Here is a 27109-nt window from a genome sequence, read left to right on the forward strand (position 1 = left end):
CAGTCTACTGTGCACCATATCTTGATGCCATACTTTCCTGGCTTTGAAGGAATGTAGACCTTGAAACTGCACCGACCTCTGTATACGCAAAGATGTTCATCAACAGTAATGTTGCTGGAAGGTATACACGATGTTTGACATTGCACGGCAAACAAGTCAAATATTTCCTGTACAGCTTCAGCCTTATTTCCAGTCCTCTCTTTCCTTTCAAGTCTTGTGATGCGGTCGTCAAAACGAAGTGAACGCAGAATGTCCTAATATCGCCTCCTCGACATAGTAGCACGGAATAGAGGAGTTCCATATTCAGAGTCTTCTGTACGCCATACAGAATCAGCAAGCCTAAAAATGAAAGAAGTTCGCATCTGTCTGTATCACGTCAGACACCGAATTTTCCAGACACTTTCAATTCATTTCCCGTTGATTTGTGAATTGAACTATTATATCCAGCAATTCATTAGTAATAAACTGCCTGAAACAGTCAACAGCTGAGCTAACACTAACTGTACTAGGAATACCTGCTGAAAATTGTTGTATGTTGCGGATTGGAAATCTACGAATTGATGGTTCTTTTGTACTCCATGCAATATCCCGACCCCTGCTTACCAGTACTGCACTTTCATCTTCTCCACTGTCATCATTTTCAGCAAGAATATCATTCTCTTCTAATTCATGTAAACAAATTTCATCACTTTGGTCTACCTGTGTCTCTGTTCCATCATCTTCGGCGTCACTACCTTCTGAATCACTACTGCTACGAAATAAGTCTTCCATAGCTTGTTCTACACTATAGCCAGGAGCAAAACGTATTCCATCCATGCTGAAATTACACTGCAACAACAAACGTACAACAAACGTACAAACGAACTTCCAGTTTGAGGTTAGTTCTGAGTAACACCTGAATAACACCTGAATTCAGTGTTATCAACTCAAAATACCTAAGAAAGAGATTGATAGTTGATAATCTATACATTCTATGAATGTTACATATAATCTATCTGGGGTCATAATTGACCCCAACAGTAGTTTTTGTTAATTATTGATTTAAATGTTGCGTCAAGCGCTCTAAAAATTTTTGTGAGAGAACTACAATACTGAGTGGTAAAAGTCATAAAATTCTGGATTTTTACAAGAAATAGAAATATTATTTTATCCATAGTAAAGATGATTGGGGTCACCTATGACCCCAGAGTGAGTCCTAGGGTTAATGAAAACAAAGTCTTGCTGTGCACTTGTGGTTAATTTTGATGATCACATACAATGTAACAAACACTGAAACACCTATTATAAATGGTTTGGACTTCATCCTAAGAAATTTGTTTTTGCCACACTGAAACAATAGCAAACTGACTTGTCTGTGTTAGGTTACTGCATTCAGACTGTATAGACCTATTGTCAGGTGTAGTATGTAGCTACCTATTTACATGTACCGAACTGAAGCACGAGAACCCCAAACTGCTGTAAACAGTAGTTTTGACTACATCGAAGTGGTATAAAATTTTTGCACTTCAATCTTTGGTGTGGACTACATTATTGATAGTAGTTTATTTTCACTGCCAGCTTTTCAGCCAGTTATCGGAGGAGGTGCCGGTTATTGAGGACATCTGTGCAGGTAAAGCAGCTAGGCTAAAAACCTCTTGGCAGATTTAAGTTGCCCCAGCAGTCTCTGAAGTTTTGTGGATGTGGAAAGCTGACAATTTCTTAAGCAAACCTGCTACATGTTTAATAACACTAAATACAACTTTTCCACATTACTTTTACTATTTTCTCAGTCATTTACAGAGCCCTCTTGGCTGGGCAAGCCTTGTAAAACAGAGGTGTGGCAAGATGGCCCACCAACTATTCTGCTCAATAGCCATGCATTTCATCGGTGCACAGTGCATCCTCACAATTCAACTGGTTAAGCCAAGATTCCCATTCCCTGTGACACACAATGTTCCTGCATCACCAGTCACTGGAGGATGTCCAGAACTTATGGTTACAGAGGACTGATGGTGTTTATCAGTCCCAAGCTCAGGAAATCCACGTTCACCTAGCTTGTACTCAGTGAATTATTGTTCAGCTTCCTGAGGTGCTCACCCCCCCCCCCCCTCCCTTCCCCATCATAACACAAGCATAGATATGTGCTTGGTAGTGCTGTGGTGCTATTTGATGAGTGAGTTTCTTTGTGGTATGACATCAGTAGTAAAATAAAAGGTATTTGAACAACTGTTATGACTGTGCCACTCCTACCTCAGCTTTGCAAACTGACCTTAAATCCAACAGAACCCTGCACGAATGTGGGAGTTATAGCACATTCACACCTAAGACTGTGCAGTTACTCTGTTAGTTATGCCCGTCATTGCTGTCGCTCTGTTAATCCTAGGTGGCCAGTTTTCAAAATACGTTTTATTACGATGTTCAATGAGGAAAAAGCATTGCTGAAAACCAATGTATGGTCCCAGAATGAAACTATGACTTTAGTGAAATGAGCATTGCTGTGAAGCTGCCTGGCAGGAAAACCAGGCGTTGAACCAAACCTTACACTCAGATCATTTCCTTTTATACAAGAAGAATTATAGCATTTAATATATCTTCTTGTAGATTTTACACAGGTATTAACATAATATCAAGCAATATAATTCTACATTTGCAATAGAAAAATAAGCAAAACTTTAAAAATATGAAAACTGGTGGTGAATGAGAAATAGTGAGCATATATTGTACTTTACTTCACTATTACTGTCATGATTTCTGGTAACAAGTCTCAAAAATTGTGTGCGATGCATTATTTCTCATAACCAAATGATTAATTTCTGCTCTATTACCAACTAATATTTTCATATAGTCATCAAATATGTAAAGTTAGCTCTAGTTGTCACACATTTTCTTTTGCATATAATATGCTAGAATACTGAATATCAAATTCACGAGAAAACACAGAAATTTTATACCAAATTGAGAACAACAACAAGTACAAACAGATTTATTTACAACAGTACTAAATTACAAATAAAAGTTAGTTAACAATTTCAAGAATTTCACACTTTGCTAATAACAATCTTAGATCGCAGCATGTTGGAATATAAAAATACAGAAACCAGTGCTTTACACTCACATATAAAATCTTTACGTGCCACAGAATACTGATGTGTATATCACAGGTCATTCATAATTTAACAATACTCATTTACCAGTGTAAAAATCTGTTGTGTTGCTCCATCCCCAAAAAAATTATTACCGCATGGGAGAGTTCAACACTAGACAATTCATGTGTCTCTTTTTTTTTCAGACAGATTTAAATCTGCATTGTAATCATATTTGAGTGTGCTCAAGATGAGAACACAAGAATTAATCTATGACTTAAATGCCCCATTATGAGCAGCTCTACGTATAAAATCTTTTAGGGTGTCACCTTCAAGTTTACTGAAATCATCTGTCTGAACTACAGCTGTCATGTGATTCAGACAAAACTTGAAGCAGAACTCCTCAAGTTCCTAAAATGACAAACAAAACAAACAATAAATTATAAATCAATTATAAGGAATAAAAGAATAATCAAATATTAAAATGCCTACAACTCATCATCAATCACATAGGTTCAAGGAAATGGAAGATAAATATCCAAAAAAATACACCTTCCGAAAGCAAAGAATACACATTTTGCAAACAATAACTAGAAAACAATGCATACAGCTTCCAAAGGCAGTGTAGCGCACGCACACACTCCGGAGGCAGTGCGCACACATTATGAAGAAATGTGGACATCTTCCAACCTTCAAAGTCTTTTAGTGGGATTTTACACAATGAAACAGAAAAGATTTGCATTCTGAAATCTGAACAAAACTGTACACAAGAATGGTAGTAAACTGGGTGGAAAGACAAGAAATGCAGTCCATAGTAACAGCAGGAATACACAATAGGAATAACAGAGAAAAATAAATAAAACAGTAAATATCTTATCATTCATTACAGCAAAATGTAGATAAAAATACTGAAGAGATCAGCAGAAGAAAGTGGTTGCCCACAAGAGCATATTGTAGTTGTTGCATGTTACATATTTGGCTAAACTGAAAGACAAGAATATAAACGCAATAAGACTGAGCAGTTAACAGATAGTATTTCCTAGTGGTGTATGTGGAATGACTTGTTACCAACATGTGGTGCATTTGAAACTACAATGGGCATTCAATAAGTAAGGTAACACATTTTTTTCCCAAACAACTTCGGTTGACAAAATGTGGAATTTGTTATGTGACATCATGGAATATTCCTGCTTCAGCTCCTACAGTTTCACGAAATTCCCATAGGTGAGGGTGCTATATGCAGCCTTCAAAGTGGCATCTGCAACAGAGGTGCTTCCCAAACAGAGAGCTGTTTGTGGATTTCTTTTGATAGAAAACCAGAGCATCACAGATATTCATACACTTTGGGTGAGGCATCTGTCATCATTGCAACAAGGTTGCACAAACCTGTCCAATCTGCCATCTGCTACCCTTAGGAAACGGAAGAAACAACTTCAATGTGTTCGTAGCCACAAATATGCACATGAATTTCTCCTCTTCTATGAGAACACAAGGCCCCACAGAAATCTGTGCATGCAAGAAGAGTTCATAAAACTTCACTGGACTGTCCTTCCTCATCCACACTACAACTCGGACCTCGCACCTTCTGATCTCCATTTGTTTGGCCCAATGAAGGACGCCCTCCATGGAAAGCAGTACATGGATGGTGGGGAGGTTAATGATACAGCAAGACATTGGCTCCTACAATGACTAGTAGAGTGGTACCATGTGAGCATACAGGACCTCCTAGTAAGGTTGTCGCACTGAATGAAGATTTTGTTGAAAAATTTGGTTTTGTAGTCAAAAGAGTGGGGAACAACATGGTATAATGGAATCCTAAATAAATCCAACCTATGTTTAAAAATAAAAAAGTGTTGCATGTTGAGTGCCACTCGTACAGCAGATAACTTGATCAGGCAAATCGCCACTAAACTGATGGCCACCAATTTCTTCCACTGACCTCTTCAATTAGGTTAAATTTCCTCATGAAAACAAAGCCAACAGCAATTAAGCCTGAGCTGAGATTTGGTAATGAAAGGCAGAGGAAAGTGAATTAGTCTTTTTGAACTACTTTAACTACTACACCACTCCATTCAGTTTCATAACAACAAAATACTGACAGAAGTATCAGTCACAATAAAAAATGGCGCAGTACTCCAGGAGGAAATTAATGGCAGTAAGAAGAAAGAATATAATTTAGGATGATGAGCCACTAGATACAATGATAAAATAAAATAGATAACTAGAACCACAAATCGAGAAATCAATTAAGTACAAGCAGTAGGCAGACTAAGGCAAAACACAAGCAAAACACTGGAAATTGCAGGATAATGCACTGAATAGATAGGGTGAAATAATATCAAGATAAAGAAAATCCTAAGGTGGTGGTGGTGATATGCAGTGTTTTCAGTGTTTTCAATCATACAAGTCATTTCTATCAGCTTCCAGACAAGGAAAGTAAAGTAGCTGTGCATCAACTCAAATACTTCAAAAAGACAAGAAAAAAAAGTCCTGCAGAAATACCTCTTACACTGTCTTACATATACAGTGAGTTTCAAACTCTTTGCAACAAATGTCTAAGGGTGGGAGATCGTATGACGGAGCAACTTTTGTTAGAGACAAAATTTTCACTGATGCTTGCTGGCAGTGCTAGCCGTGTTTCTGTTGAATTTTCCAGCCAAGGGATAACGATATTTCACAGAACCCCACTAAATTGTTAATGATTTTGGTTTGTTGGCTGGTTGGTTGGTTGGTTGGTTGACTGACTTACATGGTATTAAGGGATTTAACAGCGAGGTCACAGCACCTCAATCCATGAGTAGTTCATCCAAAATTAGAGATGTCTGTGAAGTGCTTGTTCAGACAATGAAAGTACATAGAAACACTATGACTGAGGCACTGAAGACAATACTGATGCCAGAGCTGAGAAAGAATTTACACATAAGAGTATGGATAAGATCAGCATTTAGGTCAGAGCACATGATGGGTCTCCCAAGGCTCACATCCAATGGTGAGATAAGTCCCAACCCTCTCATTTGATCCCAACAGGCTGATGAAGGGCTGAAGGCAGAGCAAAGAATGTATCCAAGTCGGGAGATTCAGAATAGTATATGTGAGAAGGCTGATAATTTAATCGATATCAGCTGGACAATCAATAATAAGAGAAGAGAAATAGATAAGGCAGCAGATGGATATCCCTGGGGTTCGTTGTGTGATGGCAGTCGCCCCTATTACAGCCACTCACCCCTGCTTTAGTGTAGTCAAGGCATTAAAGAGTGCTCACTATTGAATTGAGAGCTACCTCTAAAATAGCAAAATGAGTGCAGTAGAATGAGAGACAAACCACATCTAGAAACAATTAAAACAGGGTAAGACAGTGAAGAAAGACTCAGCAGTCAACGAGGTATGGTCCAGGGCTTCCAGACCTAGCATGCAGCAGGAGGTGCCCCAATTGCAGCCAACATGACCCCGCCCCAAGGTAGCCTAAATCCTTGAACCAACCTGCTCAACCATCTGTGAATCATCTGCCAGTGTCTGAGGCAAAAAATTTGGAAGGTCATGGAGGGCCAATAGAAGGGTCATTCCATCAGGATATAAGCTACTTTCCATAAGACTACACAACTACAATGTGGGGGTGGCTCGTTATGTAAAATAAAACTATGGGTTAGCCTTCTATGACCAAAGTAGATTCCTTCCAGGTGGAATAGAAGGAAGTGTGCCAGACAGCAGTCGTTTCCTTGACAGTGCAGAGTTTATTAGAGAGGGCAGTAGCCAACCAAATGTCATTCTATCTCCATATAAGTAGAGGTCATATTCGCACCTGCAAATCCACATCTGGGAAGAGGCACAGCAAATGGACACGAGTAATCACTCCTATAGCTAAATAGTTGGCCAGTTCATTTTCTGAGGTACCCACATGACTTGGAACCAGAAGGAAGACAACCAAGCAGCAATATGACTAAGTTCAGCAAGGAATTCATGACTAGCAGGTTAGATACTTCCCTCCCGAGGCCCGACAAGACGCCTCCTGAGACGCGGCAAGGTAGGAGTAGGCAAAATGCAACAGGGAATAACAATATTAATGTGCTAATAGTAAACTGCAGGAGCGTCTACAGAAAGGTCCCAGAACTGCTCTCATTAATAAACGGTCACAACACCCATATAGTACTAGGGACAGAAAGTTGGCTGAAACCAGACGTAAACAGTAATGAAATCCTAAACTCAGATTGGAATGTATACCGCAGAGACAGGCTGGACAGTGAAGGGGGAGGCGTGTTTATAGCGATAAGAAGTGCAATAGTATCGAAGGAAATTGACGGAGATCCGAAATGTGAAATGATTTGGGTGAAGGTCACGGTTAAAGCAGGCTCAGACATGGTAATTGGATGTCTCTATAGGCCCCCTGGCTCAGCAGCTGTTGTGGCTGAGCACCTGAAGGATAATTTGGAAAATATTTTGAGTAGATTTCCCCACCATGTTATAGTTCTGGGTGGAGATTTTAATTTGCCGGATATAGACTGGGAGACTCAAACGTTCATAACGGGTGGCAGGGACAAAGAATCCAGTGAAATTTTTTTAAGTGCTTTATCTGAAAACTATCTTGAGCAGTTAAACAGAGAACCGACTCGTGGCGATAACATATTAGACCTTCTGGTGACAAACAGACCCGAACTATTTGAAAAAGTTAACGCAGAACAGGGAATCAGCGATCATAAAGCGGTTACGGCATCGATGATTTCAGCCGTAAATAGGAATATTAAAAAGGGTAGGAAGATTTTTCTGTTTAGAAAAAGTGACAAAAAGCAGATTTCAGAGTACCTGTTGGCTCAACACAAAAGTTTTGTCTCAAGTACAGATAGTGTTGAGGATGAGTGGACAAAGTTCAAAACCGTCGTACATAATGCGTTAGATGAGTATGTGCCAAGTAAGATCGTAAGAGATGGAAAAGAGCCACCGTGGTACAACAACCGAGTTAGAAAACTGCTGCGGAAGCAAAGGGAACTTCACAGCAAACATAAACATAGCCAAAGCCTTGCAGACAAACAAAAATTACGCGAATCGAAATGTAGTGTGAGGAGGGCTATGCGAGAGGCGTTCAATGAATTCGAAAGTAAAGTTCTATGTACTGACTTGGCAGAAAATCCTAAGAAATTTTGGTCTTATGTCAAAGCGGTAGGTGGGTCAAAACAAAATGTCCAGACACTCTGTGACCAAAATGGTACTGAAACAGAGGATGACAGACTAAAGGCCGAAATACTAAATGTCTTTTTCCAAAGCTGTTTCACAGAGGAAGACTGCACAGTAGTTCCTTCTCTAGACTGTCGCACAGATGACAAAATGGTAGATATAGAAATAGATGACAGAGGGATCGAGAAACAATTAAAATCGCTCAAAAGAGGAAAGGTTGCTGGACCTGATGGGATACCAGTTCGATTTTACACAGAGTATGCGACGGAACTTGCCCCCCTTCTTGCAGCGGTGTACCGTAAGTCTCTAGAAGAACGTAGCGTTCCAAAGGATTGGAAAATGGCACAGGTCATCCCCGTTTTCAAGAAGGGGCGTCAAATAGATGTGCAGAACTATAGACCTGTATCTCTAATGTCGATCAGTTGTAGAATTTTGGAACATGTATTATGTTCGAGTATAATAACTTTTCTGGAGACTAGAAATCTACTCTGTAGGAATCAGCATGGGTTTCTTGACTTCTGCAAGGTATTCGATACAGTTCCCCACAGTCGTTTAATGAACAAAGTAAGAGCATATGGACTATCAGACCAATTGTGTGATTGGATTGAAGAGTTCCTGGATAACAGAACGCAGCACGTCATTCTCAATGGAGAGAAGTCTTCCGAAGTAAGAGTGATTGCAGGTGTGCCACAGGGGAGTGTCGTAGGACCGTTGCTGTTCACAATATACATAAATGACCTTGTGGATAACATTGGAAGTTCACTGAGGCTTTTTGCGGATGATGCTGTGGTATATCGAGAGGTTGTAACAATGGAAAATTGTACTGAAATGCAGGAGGATCTGCAGCGAATTGACGCATGGTGCAGGGAATGGCAACTGAATCTCAATGTAGACAAATGTAATGTGCTGCGAATACATAGAAAGAAAGATCCCTTATCATTTAGCTACAATATAGCAGGTCAGCAACGGGAAGCAGTTAATTCCATAAATTATCTGGGAGTACGCATTAGAAGTGATTTAAAATGGAATGATCATATAAAGTTGATCATCGGTAAAGCAGATGCCAGACAGATTCATTGGAAGAATCCTAAGGAAATGCAATCCGAAAACAAAGGAAGTAGGTTACAGTACACTTGTTTGCCCACTGCTTGAATACTGCTCAGCAGTGTGGAATCCATACCAGATAGGGTTGATAGAAGAGATAGAGAAGATCCAACGGAGAGCAGCGCGCTTCGTTACAGGATCATTTAGTAATCGCAAAAGCGTTACAGAGATGATAGATAAACTCCAGTGGAAGACTCTGCAGAAGAGACACTCAGTAGCTCGGTACGGGCTTTTGTTGAAGTTTCGAGAACATACCTTCACCGAGGAGTCACGCAGTAAATTGCTCCCTCCTACGTATATCTCACGAAGAGACCATGAGGATAAAATCAGAGAGATTAGAGCCCACACAGAGGCATTCCGACAATCCTTCTTTCCACAAACAATATGAGACTGGAATAGAAGGGAGAACCGATAGAGGTACTCAAGGTACCCTCCGCCACACACCGTCAGGTGGCTTGCGGAGTATGGATGTAGATGTAGATTCTCTAATAGCTACAAAACACTGCATGTTCCTCGCAATGATTGGTGTTCCTGACTGGCAGGAGATACAAAAGCATAACCCACGCTCATACACAGTTTTTGATCCACCAGTGTAAAAGATGTTAGCATCCTGACACTCCTGAGGAACAGTACATAACAGATGCTGAAAGGTCATGGGGAAAGTGAGAATTTAGGACCTTGAAGTAGATTGATCCATGGCGAGCTGAATGAAGTACCAACTCAAATGTCGAACAACTGGTAGGAGAAAAACTGATTAATATAAAAAGAAAAGCCCCAGTCATGGAGGGTAAGTAAAATGCGATGGTACCAAGTGCTCTCTCTGTGTGTGTGTGTGTGTGTGTGTGTGTGTGTGTGTGTGTGTGTGTGTTGGCATTAGAAAAAAAGCCTGTTGGACTGCTATTTACAACTGGACCAGATGGTCAGCTGTAGATCGTTCATCCTGAAAACCACACTGATGGAGAGAACAAAAGGTCCCAAGTTTCAAGAACCCAGCTTAATCTGTAGACAACCATCCTATCAAGCAGTCTGCAGAGCATGTTTGTAGGTAACTGGTCAGTATCTGTGAAGAGACATTGGGTTTCTGCCTGTCTTAAAGACTGGGACGACCATATTATCTCGCCAAACTTGGTTGAAGACCTCAAGTAGAAGTAGCCTTTGAGCAACATACAGGTGTTGGTGTGTGTGATGATGAATTGAATCAGAGCCTGGAGCCATGCTGTGAGACAAGGCAAGAGCCTGAAGCAGTTCCCCATCAGCGGAAGGTTCATTATATGATTTGGCATGGTGGGGGTGGAACAAAGGGGGAGGGGGGGGGGCATTTCTAACTTCTTGTATCTGCAGTAGAAAGACAGCTAGATAAGAAGAGAATGCCAATGTTGCTGCAAAGTGGGTCAAAAAGTTTTCAGCAAGAGTCAATGCATCAGTCCAAACACCATCCTGAAGGACAAGACCCAGAACATCTGTCGATCACTGGTGGCCCACACTGGGATGAAGAGGCGTATGTATCCAGGAAGGAGACATAATGCTCCGAGCATTACTTCTTACTCTGTTTAACTAGATAGTAAGCCTTAGCACAAAGTCATTTAAAACTCATGAGGTTGATCTGTGAAGGATGTCACTTTAAATGTTTTAGGGTTTTTCAGCAATCCTGATCATTAAATCTACAGTTGAAAGGGTGTCACTGGCAGCACTGGAGTGGAGAGTGGCATTATCACTGAGGAAACACAGATTATGGCCAGTAAGAAATTGGCAAAGTAGAAGGCCCTTACCAGACAAAGTGGTATACTACCCCACACAAGAGATGCTGAGGGCTTTAAAATCCTGCAGTAGGAGAAAACAGGGAGAAGGTTGTTTGTTAAGGAGGTAAACTCAAGGTAAATAAGGGCCTGCCTGTAGACATGTAAAGGTTGCAAATGGTGATCACTGAGGAGTTTGGACTCTCACTACCGTTGCTTCCGAAGTGCTCCAAAGGGGAATCCACTTACTGACCTGATCAGTGTGAACCAATGTACAGTGGAAACCACAAGCGAGGAGAGTGGTAGGAGAACTGGTTTCAAAAATATTTAGGTAGTGCAAGTGATGGCAACTGGATGTCATACCAACAGGATGTGGGCATTCATATTTTTTGTGCGCCTTAGTATACAGCAGGCAGTCAATAGATTTCTATTCCTTTATTTTCTTGTGTTTCTTGAAGATTGGAAAAAAGTGGTATGCCATGCAACTGACACACAGAGATGGCTGCTCACAAGGACTGCCTTCATGGAGTGACCATCTGCAGTTACCGCATTCTGGGTCCACTGTGCAGTGGAATGACATACGGCAAAAGCACAGGCATCAAAAGCACTTCATGCACGATGAGTATAAAGTTCCATGACACACCTGCACATCATGGCTAACTCTTGAGAAAGACATGCCCTTCAAAGCCTAAAATAAAGACACACATACGTATTCTATTGTCCTTGGGACAAAATGTACACCTCATCGGGGAAGATTAGCCCGTAGCTCCTCTACTGTTTAAGAGTGAAAGGTCTTGGTAGAAGATGATTCCTTGGACCATATTTGAAATCTTGTATGGAGCAATGGTCACTGGTATGTTACCCAGTTATTCCAGGACTGAAGAGCTGTAGATCGTGCAGCAGAAGAGAGTCAATAGCAATCCATTGTGCATTTTTCCTAACGACTCAATTTCTCCAAATTTATCTTCAATATTCCCTGCAAAAAATAAATGTTTTGTCGCAGTAAAAATACCCCATCAGTTCAAGCACATACAAACAACTGAATACATTATTTTGCTCTTAGACTTCTGGCTTGTCCCTCTTCACACAGGGTGGCCAGGGAAGGCAAACACTAAAGTTTCAATACCTATCTGAAGAGACGGCCAGATCAATTGTTCTAGCGTAATTTAAGACGTTTCATGTGCAGAACAATCATCCTGATGCCACCTTCTCCAGTCATGGGCTTGCCCCACAGGTATAAACCAGCCTCAGCAAACGCTATGTGGCATGATGGCCAATGCCGGGAGTCCTGATGCCCCAGTAAGACGGGCATCTACTCCTTGGCATTTGTGGAGAGGCAGCAGCTCAGGCATCAGCATTGTGATCCCTGTTTTGTCACAGGGCTCAATTGAAAGGGTACAAAATGACCCCATCACGTCAGATTGGCTACGGCATTTTGTTCTCTTCCTGTAATGTTCTCTCAGTATAATGGACTTTAAATTTGATAACGTTAGTAAATATCTTATAGCCAAAAATCAACAAAATTTATTCCATTGTTATTATCCACACCCTTTATGTTTCCTTTTTTTTACTGATTGGCCTGATGGCAGGTTATGACCACCACCTAGGTATTTCTTGCCCAAAGCAAATCAGGTTTTGGAGAGAAAAGGGATCAATGTAAAGATGACTCACTTGGATTTTTATAAGGTTTTATATTTATGCTGTTTTCACTGTTGATCCTTTAGTTTTTCATGTAATTTATTACAATTTTATGCTATCTTTTCCTTATGCTATTAGCGGATAACAAGTTGAATTTAACATTTTACTGAACTTCATAAACTCCAAGATTTTATAAATTTGTAAGAGGAGTTTTGTCTCATTATTTTCTCAGGATGATACAAAAACTTCCCAAAGTTAACTGTGATTTCCTTTTTCTTTTTTGCAATGGCTTTTTTTCTAGTGTCAGTTGGTTTTCTCTTTGTCTTTCTGTATGTTAATATAGTTCCTAGTTGCTGCTTGCTTGTAATCAATTTTTTTCTGTATCTCATCTCAATTACTTAATCACCTTTTTTCCTGGGTCATACTTTTAACCGCTGTTCATTTCAACATCTTTGTGAAATTCTCCAATTTTTCTTCCATGTCTTCCTCTAAACTGCTTCATTCAATTCACATAACTCAACAAGTAGTGGAGGGGTTCTTTACTGTTTTTAGTCCCTGTGTATTAGTATACTGTACATCAATTCCAATAGCTTGTATTAACCATCACAGATATATTTTTACTCAATTTGCTAATTCTCTGCAAAATCATAAGTAGTTTTCTTTACATGAAAACATCCAATGTAGCCACTGAATACAATAAGCCTGTTACCTTTTAGATTTAATGTACAAACATCAGCAAAGGTATTGGGGCTTCTTCTGGATAGTAAACTATCCTAAATGTGTTAGGTGGTGTACGTCATATGTGATGGGGAAACCAGCTGGACATTCTCCTCCTGACACACACTGCAATGTGTTACAGAAGTTTTCTGTTTGGATATGCCCCAGAACATGTATTAAGAAACTAAATGTACTTCAATTCTGAGCTATTAGACAGTGCGTTGGAGCAATAAATTCGCCACCAAGTAAGTCCTAAAACTAAGTGACTGGCAGAAAGAGGATATCAAGGTGAAGACAAACAAACACCACTGTTAGTGAAAGGCTTCAGATGTCTCAGATTTATGTTTTCTTTGATACAGAAGTACCAAATATTATGAATGTACAGTAATGAATATGAAACAACAGACTGCCAGCCTGAAGATTTTCATCTAGCAGGCAGAATGGGGGAGTAGTTTAATGATAATGGCGATGTAATAAATTCCCTGGAAAGTAAATGCCAAGATTTTTTGCACATACATACTTATGGCTCTAAAAGAAATGAGGGAGTTAGTTGTGCATATTACTGCCCTAAGTTGCAAATAGCTGAGATGTTTTTATTGCCACCATTAAGCAGTATTTATGCTGCAGAAGTAACAATTAAAGAAGCAGTTCAGTTTGGAACTGAGTAGGAAACGAAGTGCTATTGCCGACAAACTCAAAGGGCTTTGGGCCAGTTAGATCATTGAAAATGGAAAGCTGCTTAAAGGCATATTTACGATGTGATAACATTAATACCAAAAGCCAAAGAAATTAAATTCGTTCTTCTAATGTGGGTAAAGGGATACTTGGGTATTCATCCTAATGAAGTATTACATGGCCTAAGCTAAACAAATCAAAGAAGGATACTTGCTATTTACACAACTTCCATATTCTGACTTCCTACATACATATCAGAAAAAGAGGCTTATGATCAATGGGAAACCCAACGGCAAATACCGCAGCACGAAAATGGTTTCATTCACTTCAGTTCAGTGCAGAGCACTATATCAACAAAACCTTGGTATGGCCAGATAAATTCACCAAGCAGATATGTAACATCTATTATTACAATAAGGCTGGGAAATGCGCGTTTTCCTACACATATCTACAGGATTAGACTGACGGACGCTCCTACATGTAGCAAACATCCAGAACATGATGGAGATCTTGATCATATCATATTGGGATGTTAAAAAAACACTGTCTTTAAAATTTAATTGAAGTCACTAATATAAGCAATGGCTATATTGTCTGCCACATAAAGGCAACAAATTTAATTAAAAACAATTATAATCTTTAGAACTTTCTAGTTTTCTTTGTAATGGTTCAAGTTCTGTCTTATGTCTCTAAATGAAATTAAGTATGTCAAAAGAGGATATGGTAGAGAGTAGCAAGCAACTTGTTAGTATGTATGAGTTTATATGTTAATTTGCTTGTAAGTAATAATTTTTAGTCCAAAGTTGTTTTCCACATAAGACAATTATAGGCATTACTGAGTAGGTAAATAAAACTGATATGGTCAACTGAATTCTCTGTTTCACTGCACACTGTATCTAACATAATATACAGTGTTGTCAAGCAGTCCTGTATTGATAATTTATGCACAACAATTGGAAACAATTAAAGCTATTTATAGCTTACTTCTTGTAAGAATGTGGAATTGTGGTTTATTTAGGTAATGAAGTGCATTTACAGTCCATTTGGTGTGCACACTGGAGACATGTCAAAAATTTTGAACACAGTTAGAGTGATTTTTACACTAATAAATAATAGCTCTACAATAAATAACAACACTATAATGGTATTCCTTGCAATATGAAATACGAGGTGCATTCAAGTTCTAAGGCCTCCGATTTTTTTCTCCGGGCTGGAAAGAGATAGAAACATGTGCATTGTTTTAAAATTAGGCCGCGTTCATTGTCAATACGTCCCAGAGATGGCAGCACTGTACGGCAGATGGAATTTTACTGCCAGCGGCGAGAATGAGAACTGTTTTAAATACTTAAAATGGCGACGTTTTCCTTACTTGAACAGCGTGCAATCATTCGTTTTCTGAATTTGCGTGGTGTGAAACCAATTGAAATTCATCGACAGTTGAAGGAGACATGTGGTGATCGAGTTATGGATGTGTCGAAAGTGCATTCGTGGGTGCGACAGTTTAATGAAGGCAGAAAATCGTGTGACAACAAACCGAAACAACCTCGGGCTCGCACAAGCCGGTCTGACGACATGATCGAGAAAGTGGAGAGAATTGTTTTGGGGGATCGCCGAATGACTGTTGAACAGATAGCCTCCAGAGTTGGCATTTCTGTGGGTTCTGTGCACACAATCCTGCATGACGACCTGAAAATGCGAAAAGTGTTATCCAGGTGGGTGCCACGAATGCTGACGGATGACCACATGGCTGCCCGTGTGGCATGTTGCCAAGCAATGTTGACGCGCAACGACAGCATGAATGGGACTTTCTTTTCATCGGTTGTGACAATGGATGAGACATGGATGCCATTATTCAATCCAGAAACAAAGCGCGATTCAGCTCAATGGAAGCACACAGATTCACCACCACCAGTGCTGAAAAAATGATGGTGTCCATGCTCTGGGACAGCGAGGGCGTAATCCTTACCCATTGCGTTCCAAAGGGCACTACAGTAACAGGTGCATCCTACGAAAATGTTTTGAAGAACAAATTCCTTCCTGCACTGCAACAAAAACGTCCAGGAAGGGCTGCGCGTGTGCTGTTTCACCAAGACAACGCACCCGCACATCGAGCTAACGTTACGCAACAGTTTCTTCGTGATAACAACTTTGAAGTGATTCCTCATGCTCCCTACTCACCTGACCTGGCTCCTAGTGACTTTTGGCTTTTTCCAACAAATAAAGACACACTCCGTGGCCGCACATTCACCAGCCGTGCTGCTATTGCCTCAGCGATTTTCCAGTGGTCAAAACAGACTCCTAAACAAACCTTCGCCGCTGCCATGGAATCATGGCGTCAGCGTTGTGAAAAATGTGTACGTCTGCAGGGCGATTACGTTGAGAAGTAACGCCAGTTTCATCGATTTCGGGTGAGTAGTTAATTAGAAAAAAAATCGGAGGCCTTAGAACTTGAATGCACCTCGTACATTGTATCCTGTTCAAATTACGTCCTACATAAATTCACCCACTGAGAAATAACGTTTCAGTGTCAGTGCCACATCAGTTTGCTTTTAAATGAACCTAAATTCATCTGCATTAACTTGTTTCCTCTTAATTTATTATAAATTTTCATTCCCTTTTACTGAGGTCCCTGGACATACAGTTTGAGTCAGTGGGTGGTGAGCATAAAATTTTCTTTGTTTCTTGTAACATGTGAATGTACAAAATGGTTTCCCTAAAATACTTCATGTCTAGTGTATGGAAGACATGGTTATGATTTATAGCGCACATATTTCAAAATATTTGTTCTGTATTTTTAGTATCAGCACTATGTTACCTCAAAAAACAATACCATACCTAATAATAGATTCAAGGTAGCTAGCTTGTATATGCTATTTGTCCTGTGTCCATGTCAATAGCAGCTTATAATATTTGCACTGCAAATGCAAAGCTGTTCATTTTGTTTGTTAGGTACTCTATGTGTCCTGGCCCGCTCAAATGTTTATGCACATTTAAACCTAAGAATTTAACTGAGTCATCTTCTTTTATATCTTGGTTTTTGTGAACAATCATAATCTGTTCACATTTTTCGTCATGAGAATCTTCACTATATTTAGATTCAACCCATTTAGATGAAACTAAGTTTCTAAGATAGTGACAGTACTGATCACAGGTATGGGATTTTTTTCCAAATGATTTTCAACCCAACACAGGAGTATCATATGCAAATAGAACTGATGGGGACAAGATATTTAATGGTAAGTCATCAACATAGAAGAGGAATAGAACTGGGCCTAATATGGAGTCTTGTGGAATGCCCTGAGATATTTTTTTCCAATCAGAATAATAATTTGCCCCATATAAAGAGAGGCTAACTCTTTGCTTTCTGTTTGATAAGTAGGATTTAAGCCATTGTAGGGCACTGCCCCTAATGCCATACTAATGAAGTTTGTAAATAAACACTCCATGGTTTACAGAATCAAATGCCCTTGTGACATTACAGAAAATTCCTGCCACTTTATTGCTCTTGTCTAATGATGTACTTATAATCTCAATGAAACTGTTCACTGCATATATGGTGTTTTTCCTTGCTGAAAACCAAACTGATTGTTTAGAAAGCAAACACTTACATGATATCCTTGAACAAGACTAACTCTGGCATAATGTATCCATCTTCCTCTCAGAAAATTGTGCCCAGCAATGGCAGACTTGATTTTCAAGCTAACAGAGAATGGTTTGTTAGAGGCCAACTCGAACCAGATGTTTAGGTAAAACTGGGGACACTCAACCTGTGCACAAGAGCCACACTAAGGATGGGTCAGATATGTTGACAAGTAACTATGTAGTCATGATAGAAGTGGAATGTCATGATCATATCTACACAAGTGAAACTGGAAGTTTTGGCACACAATATCAGTTTACAGAATGATAAATATCAGATGTAGTCAACGCACACTGTCCTTTTGATGCAGTATATGACTATTTCAGCAAAACGTTTGAAGATATTGGACACAAGAGTAAGTCATGGAGTACATATCAGATGAAATATATGAGCCTATGTCTGAAAATATAACATATATTTCCTTCAGAAAAACACAAGGTCACTGAATCCTACAACTGTTGATTAAATAATCACTTTATTCGGCCTTTGTTTAGAAAATGGTAACTATAAAACTATGCTGCTTGAGAATAAATTTGAATAATACTTGTTGCAACATATATTCAATGCAAGTATTACAATCAGTTTTTTTTTCTTTACTTATAAGCTGAATCACATAACTAATGAGGAGATACTGAATAGGATTGGGGAGAAAAGGAGTTTGTGGCACAACTTGACTAGAAGAAGGGATCAGTTGGTAGGACATGTTCTGAGGCATCAAGGGATCACCAATTAAGTATTGGAGGGCAGTGTGGAGGGTAAAAATCATAGAGGGAGACCAAGAGATGAATACACTAAGCAGATTCAGAGGGACGTAGGCTGCAGTACGTACTGGGAGATGAAGAACCTTGCATAGGATAGAGTAGCATGGAGAGCTGCATCAAACCAGTCTCAGGACTGAAGACCACAACAACAACATAAGCTGAAAAATAATTTACAATTAGTAACCAATCTGCGATGACGAATAAGTTGCTAGATTAGGTTTACAAGGGTTTTTTTTCTACGGATGCAGAATGAAACATCCAAAGAAACAGAAGTCAAGATTTCAACAATGGTTTGAAATTGAGCAGTATTGTGTAAACTCAATGAACAAAAGGAACTACAACTGAATGAAGAACAGTGGATGTGGAACAATGTAAAGAGTGACTACCCAAAACAGAAAAAGACTGATGAAACAAGACCTGAGGCGGAAACAAGTAATAGCCTGACTGGAACAAGGAATGAGGGACTGACCAAATGAGATGAAGACAGGAACGAGGATGACTTGAGGGACTGTTCCTTAGGAGACATTCCTCAGTTGTTCTGCTCATTTTAGTGAACTGTTCCTATGAACCTGTCACTTCAAAAATGACTCACCTCTACTTTTAACTGTGTAGTAACAGGGAATGAGGATCATGTGAGTAGATGGGATAAGAAAACTGGAAAAAGGTATTGAAGTCTTAAAGTCTGAAATTGTAAAGAGATGTAGCATGGAATGGGTAGGGTTTACCTTAAGGACCTATTACTAAGACTTACTTGACTGAATTTTTATAAGATCTGAAATGCGGACACTATGAATGATTTTCATGCTTAGATTTCACCCTTATTGGGCTGTAGAAGGGAGCAACAGAAAAACACAGATTAAAAAATTTTAAAAATTGGACGATTTTCAATATTGTTTAACACATATTGCACTGTAAATTCAGCGAAAATTAAAATTCGTTAAATGTAAAACAGAATCTGTTCCAATAAATAACGTAAAAGAAATAAAGTACTTGGAACTTATGTTGTCCAAGACGCCATTGCATTCCAGAGAGATACTCTGCGTATTGTCAGCAACACTCCTCTCACAATGCACAGTACATTGTACATTTTGTATTTTCTATAAATTTTAACAAAAATACAGGAAATTAGATGCTAACAACAAAAATAAGAACTTGATGCCAGTAACAACATGAGAAACTACATGCTACTAAAAATAAGGGAAACTATATCCTAACAACAATAAAGGAAACTTGGTATACACATTACTAAGGTATATATTACTAAGAGCTTAGGTTACATGATAAACATCAAATTACTTTTTTCAAACCAACAATAAAATTTCGGGCTGAAAGAGTTGAAATGTGTAGTTTACAAGATGATACCCATACTTGGCAAATCACTGAAATGTATATCAAGGCTACTCGCCATTGTACCTTATATTAATGTTTTTTCTATTCCTTTCCCATATGGAGTGTGTGAAGAATGACTGCCAAAATACCTCTATGTACTTTGTAATTAGTTTACTCTTGTCTTCACAGTCTCTGTGGGAGTGATATGTAGGAGGTTGTACTGTATTCCTACATCATTCTTTTAACACCATTTCTTGATATTACATAAGTAGGCTTTTGCGGGATAGTGATGTCTCACTTCAAACTGTATGCCAATTCAGAATTTTCAGTATCACTGCAACACCCTCCCACAGGTCAAACACAAACCAGTGGAAATTTGTTGTGCCCATCTCAGTATATGTTTGAGAAGCCTTATTTGTTGTTTGATATGGGGCTCACACACTTTACGATGAGTCTCACATATGTTTTGTAAGTCATCTCCTTTGTACACAGGTAACATTTTCCCAATATCTAACATCTACATGACTATTCTGCGATTCACATTTAAGGGAGGATGTAATGGATTTTTCATTAATATTATTTTCTTGATCTACACAGTTTACTCTATGTTGTGTGTGAATTTTATGGTGATACCAGCTTTAGAAATGCCTTTAAATTGTTAAACTGATTAACTCTGCACTGGTGGCCACTCCCACCTTTTCCAACATTTGGGAACTGCTTTCTTCAGCGGAATTTTAGTCAGTGTGCAGGCTATTTTCTTTCAATATCTTTGGCTGATATCTATATCTCTGGCTGACGTCTATATCTTTGCCTGAAAACTTTCTTGCATGTGGTTTATTTACGTTTTGACAATACTAACACATATTAGTAGGTGGAAGGCTGAATTCACAAGTCTTTACATGAAAGTCAAGATTTGTGCATAATGGGTGGTGGCAAAATTGTGTCTAGGAAACAGAGGTTTCATGGAAATCGGTTTAGCAACAAAAAAGAGGAAGCAGCTTGAAATGAAGAAGATAAGCTCTCAGTTTCAGCATCAAAACTTGGGACAGGAGAAATATACAGGCGTGTGAATGACGTTGATATGGATTCCACTGGATTCAGACTTATTGATTTAGAGCTTCTCCGACAGGCTATAAAGTTTTCATGTTCAAGTGTTAGCTGTAAAAATACGAAATGCATGATCGTTGCTGAAGAAAGAAGAGTCGGAATAGCTTGTGATTTTAAATTAATTTGTAATTCATGTGGCTATGAATTTTCATTCTCCTCCTACAAAAAAAAACTGACACCAGTACCTATGAAAGCAATTTTAGGTTAGTATATGCTCTGAAATGCCTTGTACAGGGCAGGGAAGGAGGTAGTTTATTGTGTGGTTTTCTTACCATTCCTCCACCCTGCACAAGGTTTGAAAAAATAAATAAAGAAATGTCTGATGGCGTGATACTGCCAAAGTTTCTATGAAGGAAGCAGTGGAAGAATTGGTGAAAAAAAAAAGAAATAGATCCTCGGGGAGATAATCATGACAGTGAATCTCCTACAAATGTTACTGACCTGTGTGTGTGTGTGTGTGTGTGTGTGTGTGTGTGTGTGTGTGTAGATGGGACCTAGATGAAAAGGGGTCACACATCTCTGTATGGAGTAGCATCTATTGTTGGTACTAACTCAGGTAAAGTTTTATACGTAGAAATTATGTCTAAATACTGCCACCAGTGTGCTACAAGGAAAATGTCCAACAATGAAGACAGTGAGAAACTGTGGCAAGAAAAGTATGCAGTAACATGCACTAAAAATCGTAGTGGTTCAAGTGGGGGCATGAAGGATGCTGCAGTTGTGAGGATGTTCTCCAGATCTGAGGACCGGTATGGTGTTAGATACACTAAATACCTTGGTGACGGGGACTCCTCTTTGTTCAAAGTTGTAACAGATAAAAATCTGTACAACACAACAATAAAAAAGTTGGAATGTGTTTGCCACATCCAAAAGAGGCTTTGTTGCTTGCTGAAAGATGAGAAAGGTGACATACTCGGATGGAAAACCATTAGGAGGAAAAGGCAGGCTTACTCTGAAAGAAACCTAGTCTCTTCAGTTATTTTATGGGAGAAGTGTCAGGAAAAAAACACATAATTTAGAGGCAATGAGGCATGCTATGTGGGCAATTTTTTTCCATGAACTATCCACTGACCAATGCACAATCTGTGTCCAAAAGACAATTGATGTAAGTTCAACAACAGAAATGAGACGTATTCACATAAACACTCATTACCAGAACCTGTTATGAATGCAATTAAGCCAACATTCAGGTTTCTTGCAAACCCTGATTTATTGAGGAAGTGTCTTCATGGAAAGACACAAAATGCAAATGAAAGCCCCAATAATTTAATTTGGATTAGATGCTCAAAAAAGACATTCTGTGGTCTTTAAGTACTCAAAATAGGTGTCTATGATGCAGTTTTATGTTACAATAATGGAATAATGGCAGAATTGAAGTACTGAAGAGAGTTGGTATAGATCATGGTGTGTTTACAACGAACGCATTTTACACCATTGCGAGACCAGGGTCAAGAAAGCCAACAGATCAGTGTCTTACCTGCAAATACAGATCAGGCAGATTCAAAGAGGACAGTAGAAGAAACTGGAGGATAAAGAGTATCAGTATGGAGGATTTTGAAATTGAGGTAAGCTTATTACATGTAGAAGTATGAGAAGAATATCTTTGAACCTCATTTTCTCTGTTTTACATTTTTTATGTTATTAGAAGCCTTTTCTCAAAAATTATATGTGCTAATGCTATGAAATTTTCAGGAACTGTTCACAACGTGTTGCATCTCCGTGGAACAAAAAAATACGAGATACTGCAATTACATTCAGATTTTTAGATGATTGTATGTAGAAACAAAAGTTAATTTTGGATGTGCAAAATTAAAAACTCTGTTAACGATACAATTTGTACCATAAATTAATAATTGTAGTTCAGTGGTCTTATAACCTTCTCAGGAGACTACAATAAAATTTTCAAATTAATTGCATGATTAGAATTTGAGTTATGACTTTTTATAAATAAAGACAATAAAAAAATTAAAAATTCAAATTTCTGGCAAAATATTAATCCTGCATATTTTTATTGTATTTTTCCATTAAAACATAGCTCTTTTGTTTTACACTTGCACAATTTTAGATTAGCACATTAATAAATATGGCTGTAATGATGTTTTAAGTAAATGTTTACATTTTCTGTTACATCCCCCTTTAAGTGCTTGGCAGAGGGTTCACAGAATCACATTCAGACTATTTCTTGATTGTTTCACTCTCCAACAGCACATGGGAAAAATGAACACCTAAATCTTTCCATGTGAACTCTGATTTCTCTTATTTTATTATGATGGTCACTTCTGCCAACACAAAAATTCAAATTTCTGGCAAAATATTAATCCTGCATATTTTTATTGTATTTTTCCATTAAAACATAGCTCTTTTGTTTTACACTTGCACAATTTTAGATTAGCACATTAATAAATATGGCTGTAATGATGTTTTAAGTAAATGTTTACATTTTCTGTTACATCCCCCTTTAAGTGCTTGGCAGAGGGTTCACAGAATCACATTCAGACTATTTCTTGATTGTTTCACTCTCCAACAGCACATGGGAAAAATGAACACCTAAATCTTTCCATGTGAACTCTGATTTCTCTTATTTTATTATGATGGTCACTTCTGCCAACACAAGGAGTCAATCTGAATCTTTTCACACTCAGAGGAGAATGTCAGTGATTGAAATTTTGTAAAAAATTTTACGGGAGGCGGGAGGGGGGAGGGAGGTGGGGGGGAGGAGATCTGTGTGATCATTCCAGTTTAAGTTGTTTGTAATTGTAATAGCAAGGAATTTAGCTGAATTGACACACATTAGATTGGTGAGATTTATTGCGTAAGCAAAATTTAATGGATTCCTTTTAGTACTCATGTGAAGGACCTCACGTTTTATTATTTATTCAACTGGCACTTTTCACAACATACAGATATCCCGTCTAAATCATTTCGCAATTCAGTTTGATCTTCCGATGACTTTAATAGATGGTAAATGACAGCATAATCTGCAAACACTCCAAAATCCTGCTCGGATTGTCTCCTAAATTATTTATATAGTTTAAAGCAGCTAAGTGCCTGTAACATTTTCTTGAGGAAGAGCAAAGGGGTTATAACACTTCCTTTCAGAACAACAGATATCACTTCTGTTTCACTCAATGACAACCCATCAAATACTATGAAATGTGACCTTTCCGACATGTAGTCAGGAATCCAGTTGTGCAACTGGGGAGATACTCCATAGACACAAAATCTGATTAGAAGCTGCTTGTGAACAATGCTTCTGGAACTGTAGAAATATGGAATCAACTTCAGAGTCCCTGTCGATAGCCGTCATTTCTCCATCTTGATAAAGAACAAGTTGTGTTTGACATGAACAATACTGTGTTAATTTGTGGCGGTTGTGTGTCATTAAATTATTTTCTTTGGGGTATTTTGTAATGTCTGAGCACAGTATATTTGCAATATCCTACAGTAAATCGTCATCATTTCTTCTTCACCTTTGCCTTCACCTCTTATCTATATGGGGGTGGCATGTTAATTATCCCTCTGACACCCTTTTTGTTGCCAAACCCCTCCTCTCAAAGGATGGAATTTGTGTACCTAACTGTCTGTATCTAGTGCTCTCATCTGAAAGTGAGTGAATGTTTTCTAAATCTTTGTGAATCACGTAGCTGAAGTGGGACATGACTATCAGCCGACTGTTTACCTAACCAAATGTGGGAAACTGCCTAAAAACCACATCAAGGTTTTCCGGCACACCAGCCCTCGCTGTTAATACGCTGGGTGAATTCAGTCCTGGGCCAGCACACCGCCACGAATCCCTGAAGCAGCATGCTAATGAGTGCAACTATCAAGATGTATTAAATCAATGTCAGTGATATGTATCTATAATTCAGCAGATTACTTCTACTTCCTTTCTTTGTGTTAGTGTGACTTGTGCAACTTTCCAGTCTTTAGGTACAGATCTTCCATCAAGTCAGCAGTTTTATTGGACTGTTGGAAGTAGAGCTATTTCACCAGCCTACTCAGAAAGTAGGTATACAATCTCTAACTGGTATACAATCTCACCTTTATTAAATGTAAGCTACTTTGCTACACTGAGGATATCTACTCCTGAATTACTCATGATGGCAGCCGTTCTTAATTCTAAAACACTTACAGCATCTTCTTTGGTGAAGGAATTATGGAGAACTGTGTTTATTAACACAGTTTTAGTGGCACTGTCATTGGTAACATCACCATTGCTACTTTGCAGTGATAGTGTCAATTGTGTATTGCTGCCAGTTTAGTTTACATATGACTAGAACTTCCTTGGATTTTCTCCCAGTTTCATTGTGGAAACTACAAAAAGCATCTCACATCTTAGTCCACAGTATGTTTCAAGCTTCTGTAAGACAATGTTTACCTTCCAGTGTCCTAAATCTGGCGTGCTTGTTTCATTGTTTTTGCAACAGTGTCCTGACCTGTTTTCTGTACCATGGGGGATCTGTTCTCTCTCATTAATTTACTTCATATTAAACACTCAATTGCTGTCAACATTATTTCTTTAAATTTGAGCAACTTCTGGTCAGCGATTGCCCAGACAGTGTGCAGAGTGTGGAAGCTGTCTCTTAAGAAGGTGTCAAGGAAATTTTTATATACTTTTTTTTAAGGATATATTTTCCATTTTTTTTGGTGGATTTGGATATTATGGTTTTCAGTCTTGCTATTACAACCTAATTTCTGTATCTGTCAAGATGATCTCTATTTGCTCAGGACTGAGTGTTGCAAAGAGGTCTAGTATGTTACCACAACCATTTACACTTTGCGTGGTCTCCTGAAGTAACTGCTCAAATTAATTAATTAATTAATTTAAAAAAAAAGGAGATTCTGACAAAGTTTTCACCTACAATTGACTTTAAACATGTATTTTCATCAGCATATTGATTATATGTTGAGGCCATTACCAATTATTATTGTGAGTCAGGTGCCTATTTGGACTGAGACTCAAACTTACCTTGAAACTTTAAGCAACTATATCATCTGAGTCAGAGGGGTCAGTAAAAGAACTCAATTATTACTTTATTCTGGTTGTCGAGTATAACCTCTACCCACACTAACACACAGCACACTATCTACTTCAGTTTCTCTACAGGATAAACTACTTGTAACAGCAACAAACACATTAACACCAACTGAATATACTCAGTCCTTTCTGAACAGAGTTACATCCTTGGTAAATGCTTCAGATGACTTTATCTACCATCTGTAACTATTTCTGCTTTAATCCTTTTGATGACTGGTTGGAGCTCTGGTTCTTTCCCAACACAGCTACATCAATTCACAACTATAATACTGATGTGTCCTAGGTCTACTGTTCATTACTTACGCAGGACAAGAGAAGTCTGATCTGAATTTCTACATTTACATCTACATGATCACTGTGAAATATACATTTAAGTGCTTGGCAGAGGGTTTATAGAACCACTTTCAGACTACTTCTCTACTGTTCCATTCTCAAATAGCATGTGGGGAAAATGAACACCTAAACTTTTAGTGTAAGTTCCAATTTCTCTTATTCTTTAATGATAGTCATTTCTCCCTACGTAGGTACTTACTTGACTCAATTTCTTTGGCCCCTCTGGAGAACAGAGCCTGCAGAAGAACTCAGTATCTACCTGTCTTTGGTCATTTCCATCAATTCTGACCACGTTTTGCCAACACTCCTTGCTTCCCCGTACACTGTCCTCCTCCCCATTCGTCTGGGCCTGCCTCTCTTCCTCGTTTCCCGGGGATTCCGTTCAAATGCCTTCTTTCCAATTGCTCTGTCTGTACCTATACAGGCAATTTCAACAAAATATTTTCCATGTTTGGAGGAGAAAGTCAGTGATTGAAATTCCGTGAAAAGATCTTTCCACAATGCAAAACACCTTTGTTTTAATAATTAACATGCCAACTCACTTATCATATCCTTGACATACTTTTCCTCATTTCATAATAATACAAAAAGAGCTGTCCTCCTCTGAATTTTTTTCAATGTCCCTATCAACCCTATCTGGTAAGAATCCCACACTGGTCAGCATCACGTTTGATAGAGTGTATGTCACCAGTCCATTACATGTCCACACAAATTTTTACAACCAGATATTTGTATTAGTTGACCGATTCCAGATGCATCTTGCTGCTACTGTTGTCAAAAGCTACAATGTTTCTGTGTTTTGT

The 27109-nt window shown here is 38.7% G+C and overlaps 1 protein-coding gene across 5 annotated transcripts in view; it reads right to left on the bottom strand.

The window, feature by feature from the left end:
* Window positions 1-3016: 3016 nt before the first annotated feature.
* Window positions 3017-27109, bottom strand: part of LOC124777697 (RCC1 and BTB domain-containing protein 1-like) — a 204932-nt gene continuing 180839 nt past the window's right edge. The window contains exons 12-13 of one of the 5 annotated variants that reach the window (XR_007015769.1): window positions 26506-26722; window positions 3347-3473 (exon numbers count right to left, since the gene is read on the bottom strand). Coding sequence is in view for 2 of the 5 variants with exons in the window: in XM_047253177.1 (XP_047109133.1) it covers window positions 3333-3473 (141 nt within the window). In the remaining 3 variants the exon portion in view is untranslated. Of the gene's footprint in view, window positions 3474-26505; window positions 26723-27109 lie in introns of all 5 variants that reach the window. The other 4 variants (XM_047253177.1, XM_047253182.1, XR_007015770.1 and 1 more) reach the window with 4 other exon arrangements.

The sequence above is a fragment of the Schistocerca piceifrons genome, chromosome 2 (assembly GCF_021461385.2).
Source record: "Schistocerca piceifrons isolate TAMUIC-IGC-003096 chromosome 2, iqSchPice1.1, whole genome shotgun sequence".
Classification (NCBI taxonomy): Eukaryota; Metazoa; Arthropoda; class Insecta; order Orthoptera; family Acrididae; genus Schistocerca; species Schistocerca piceifrons.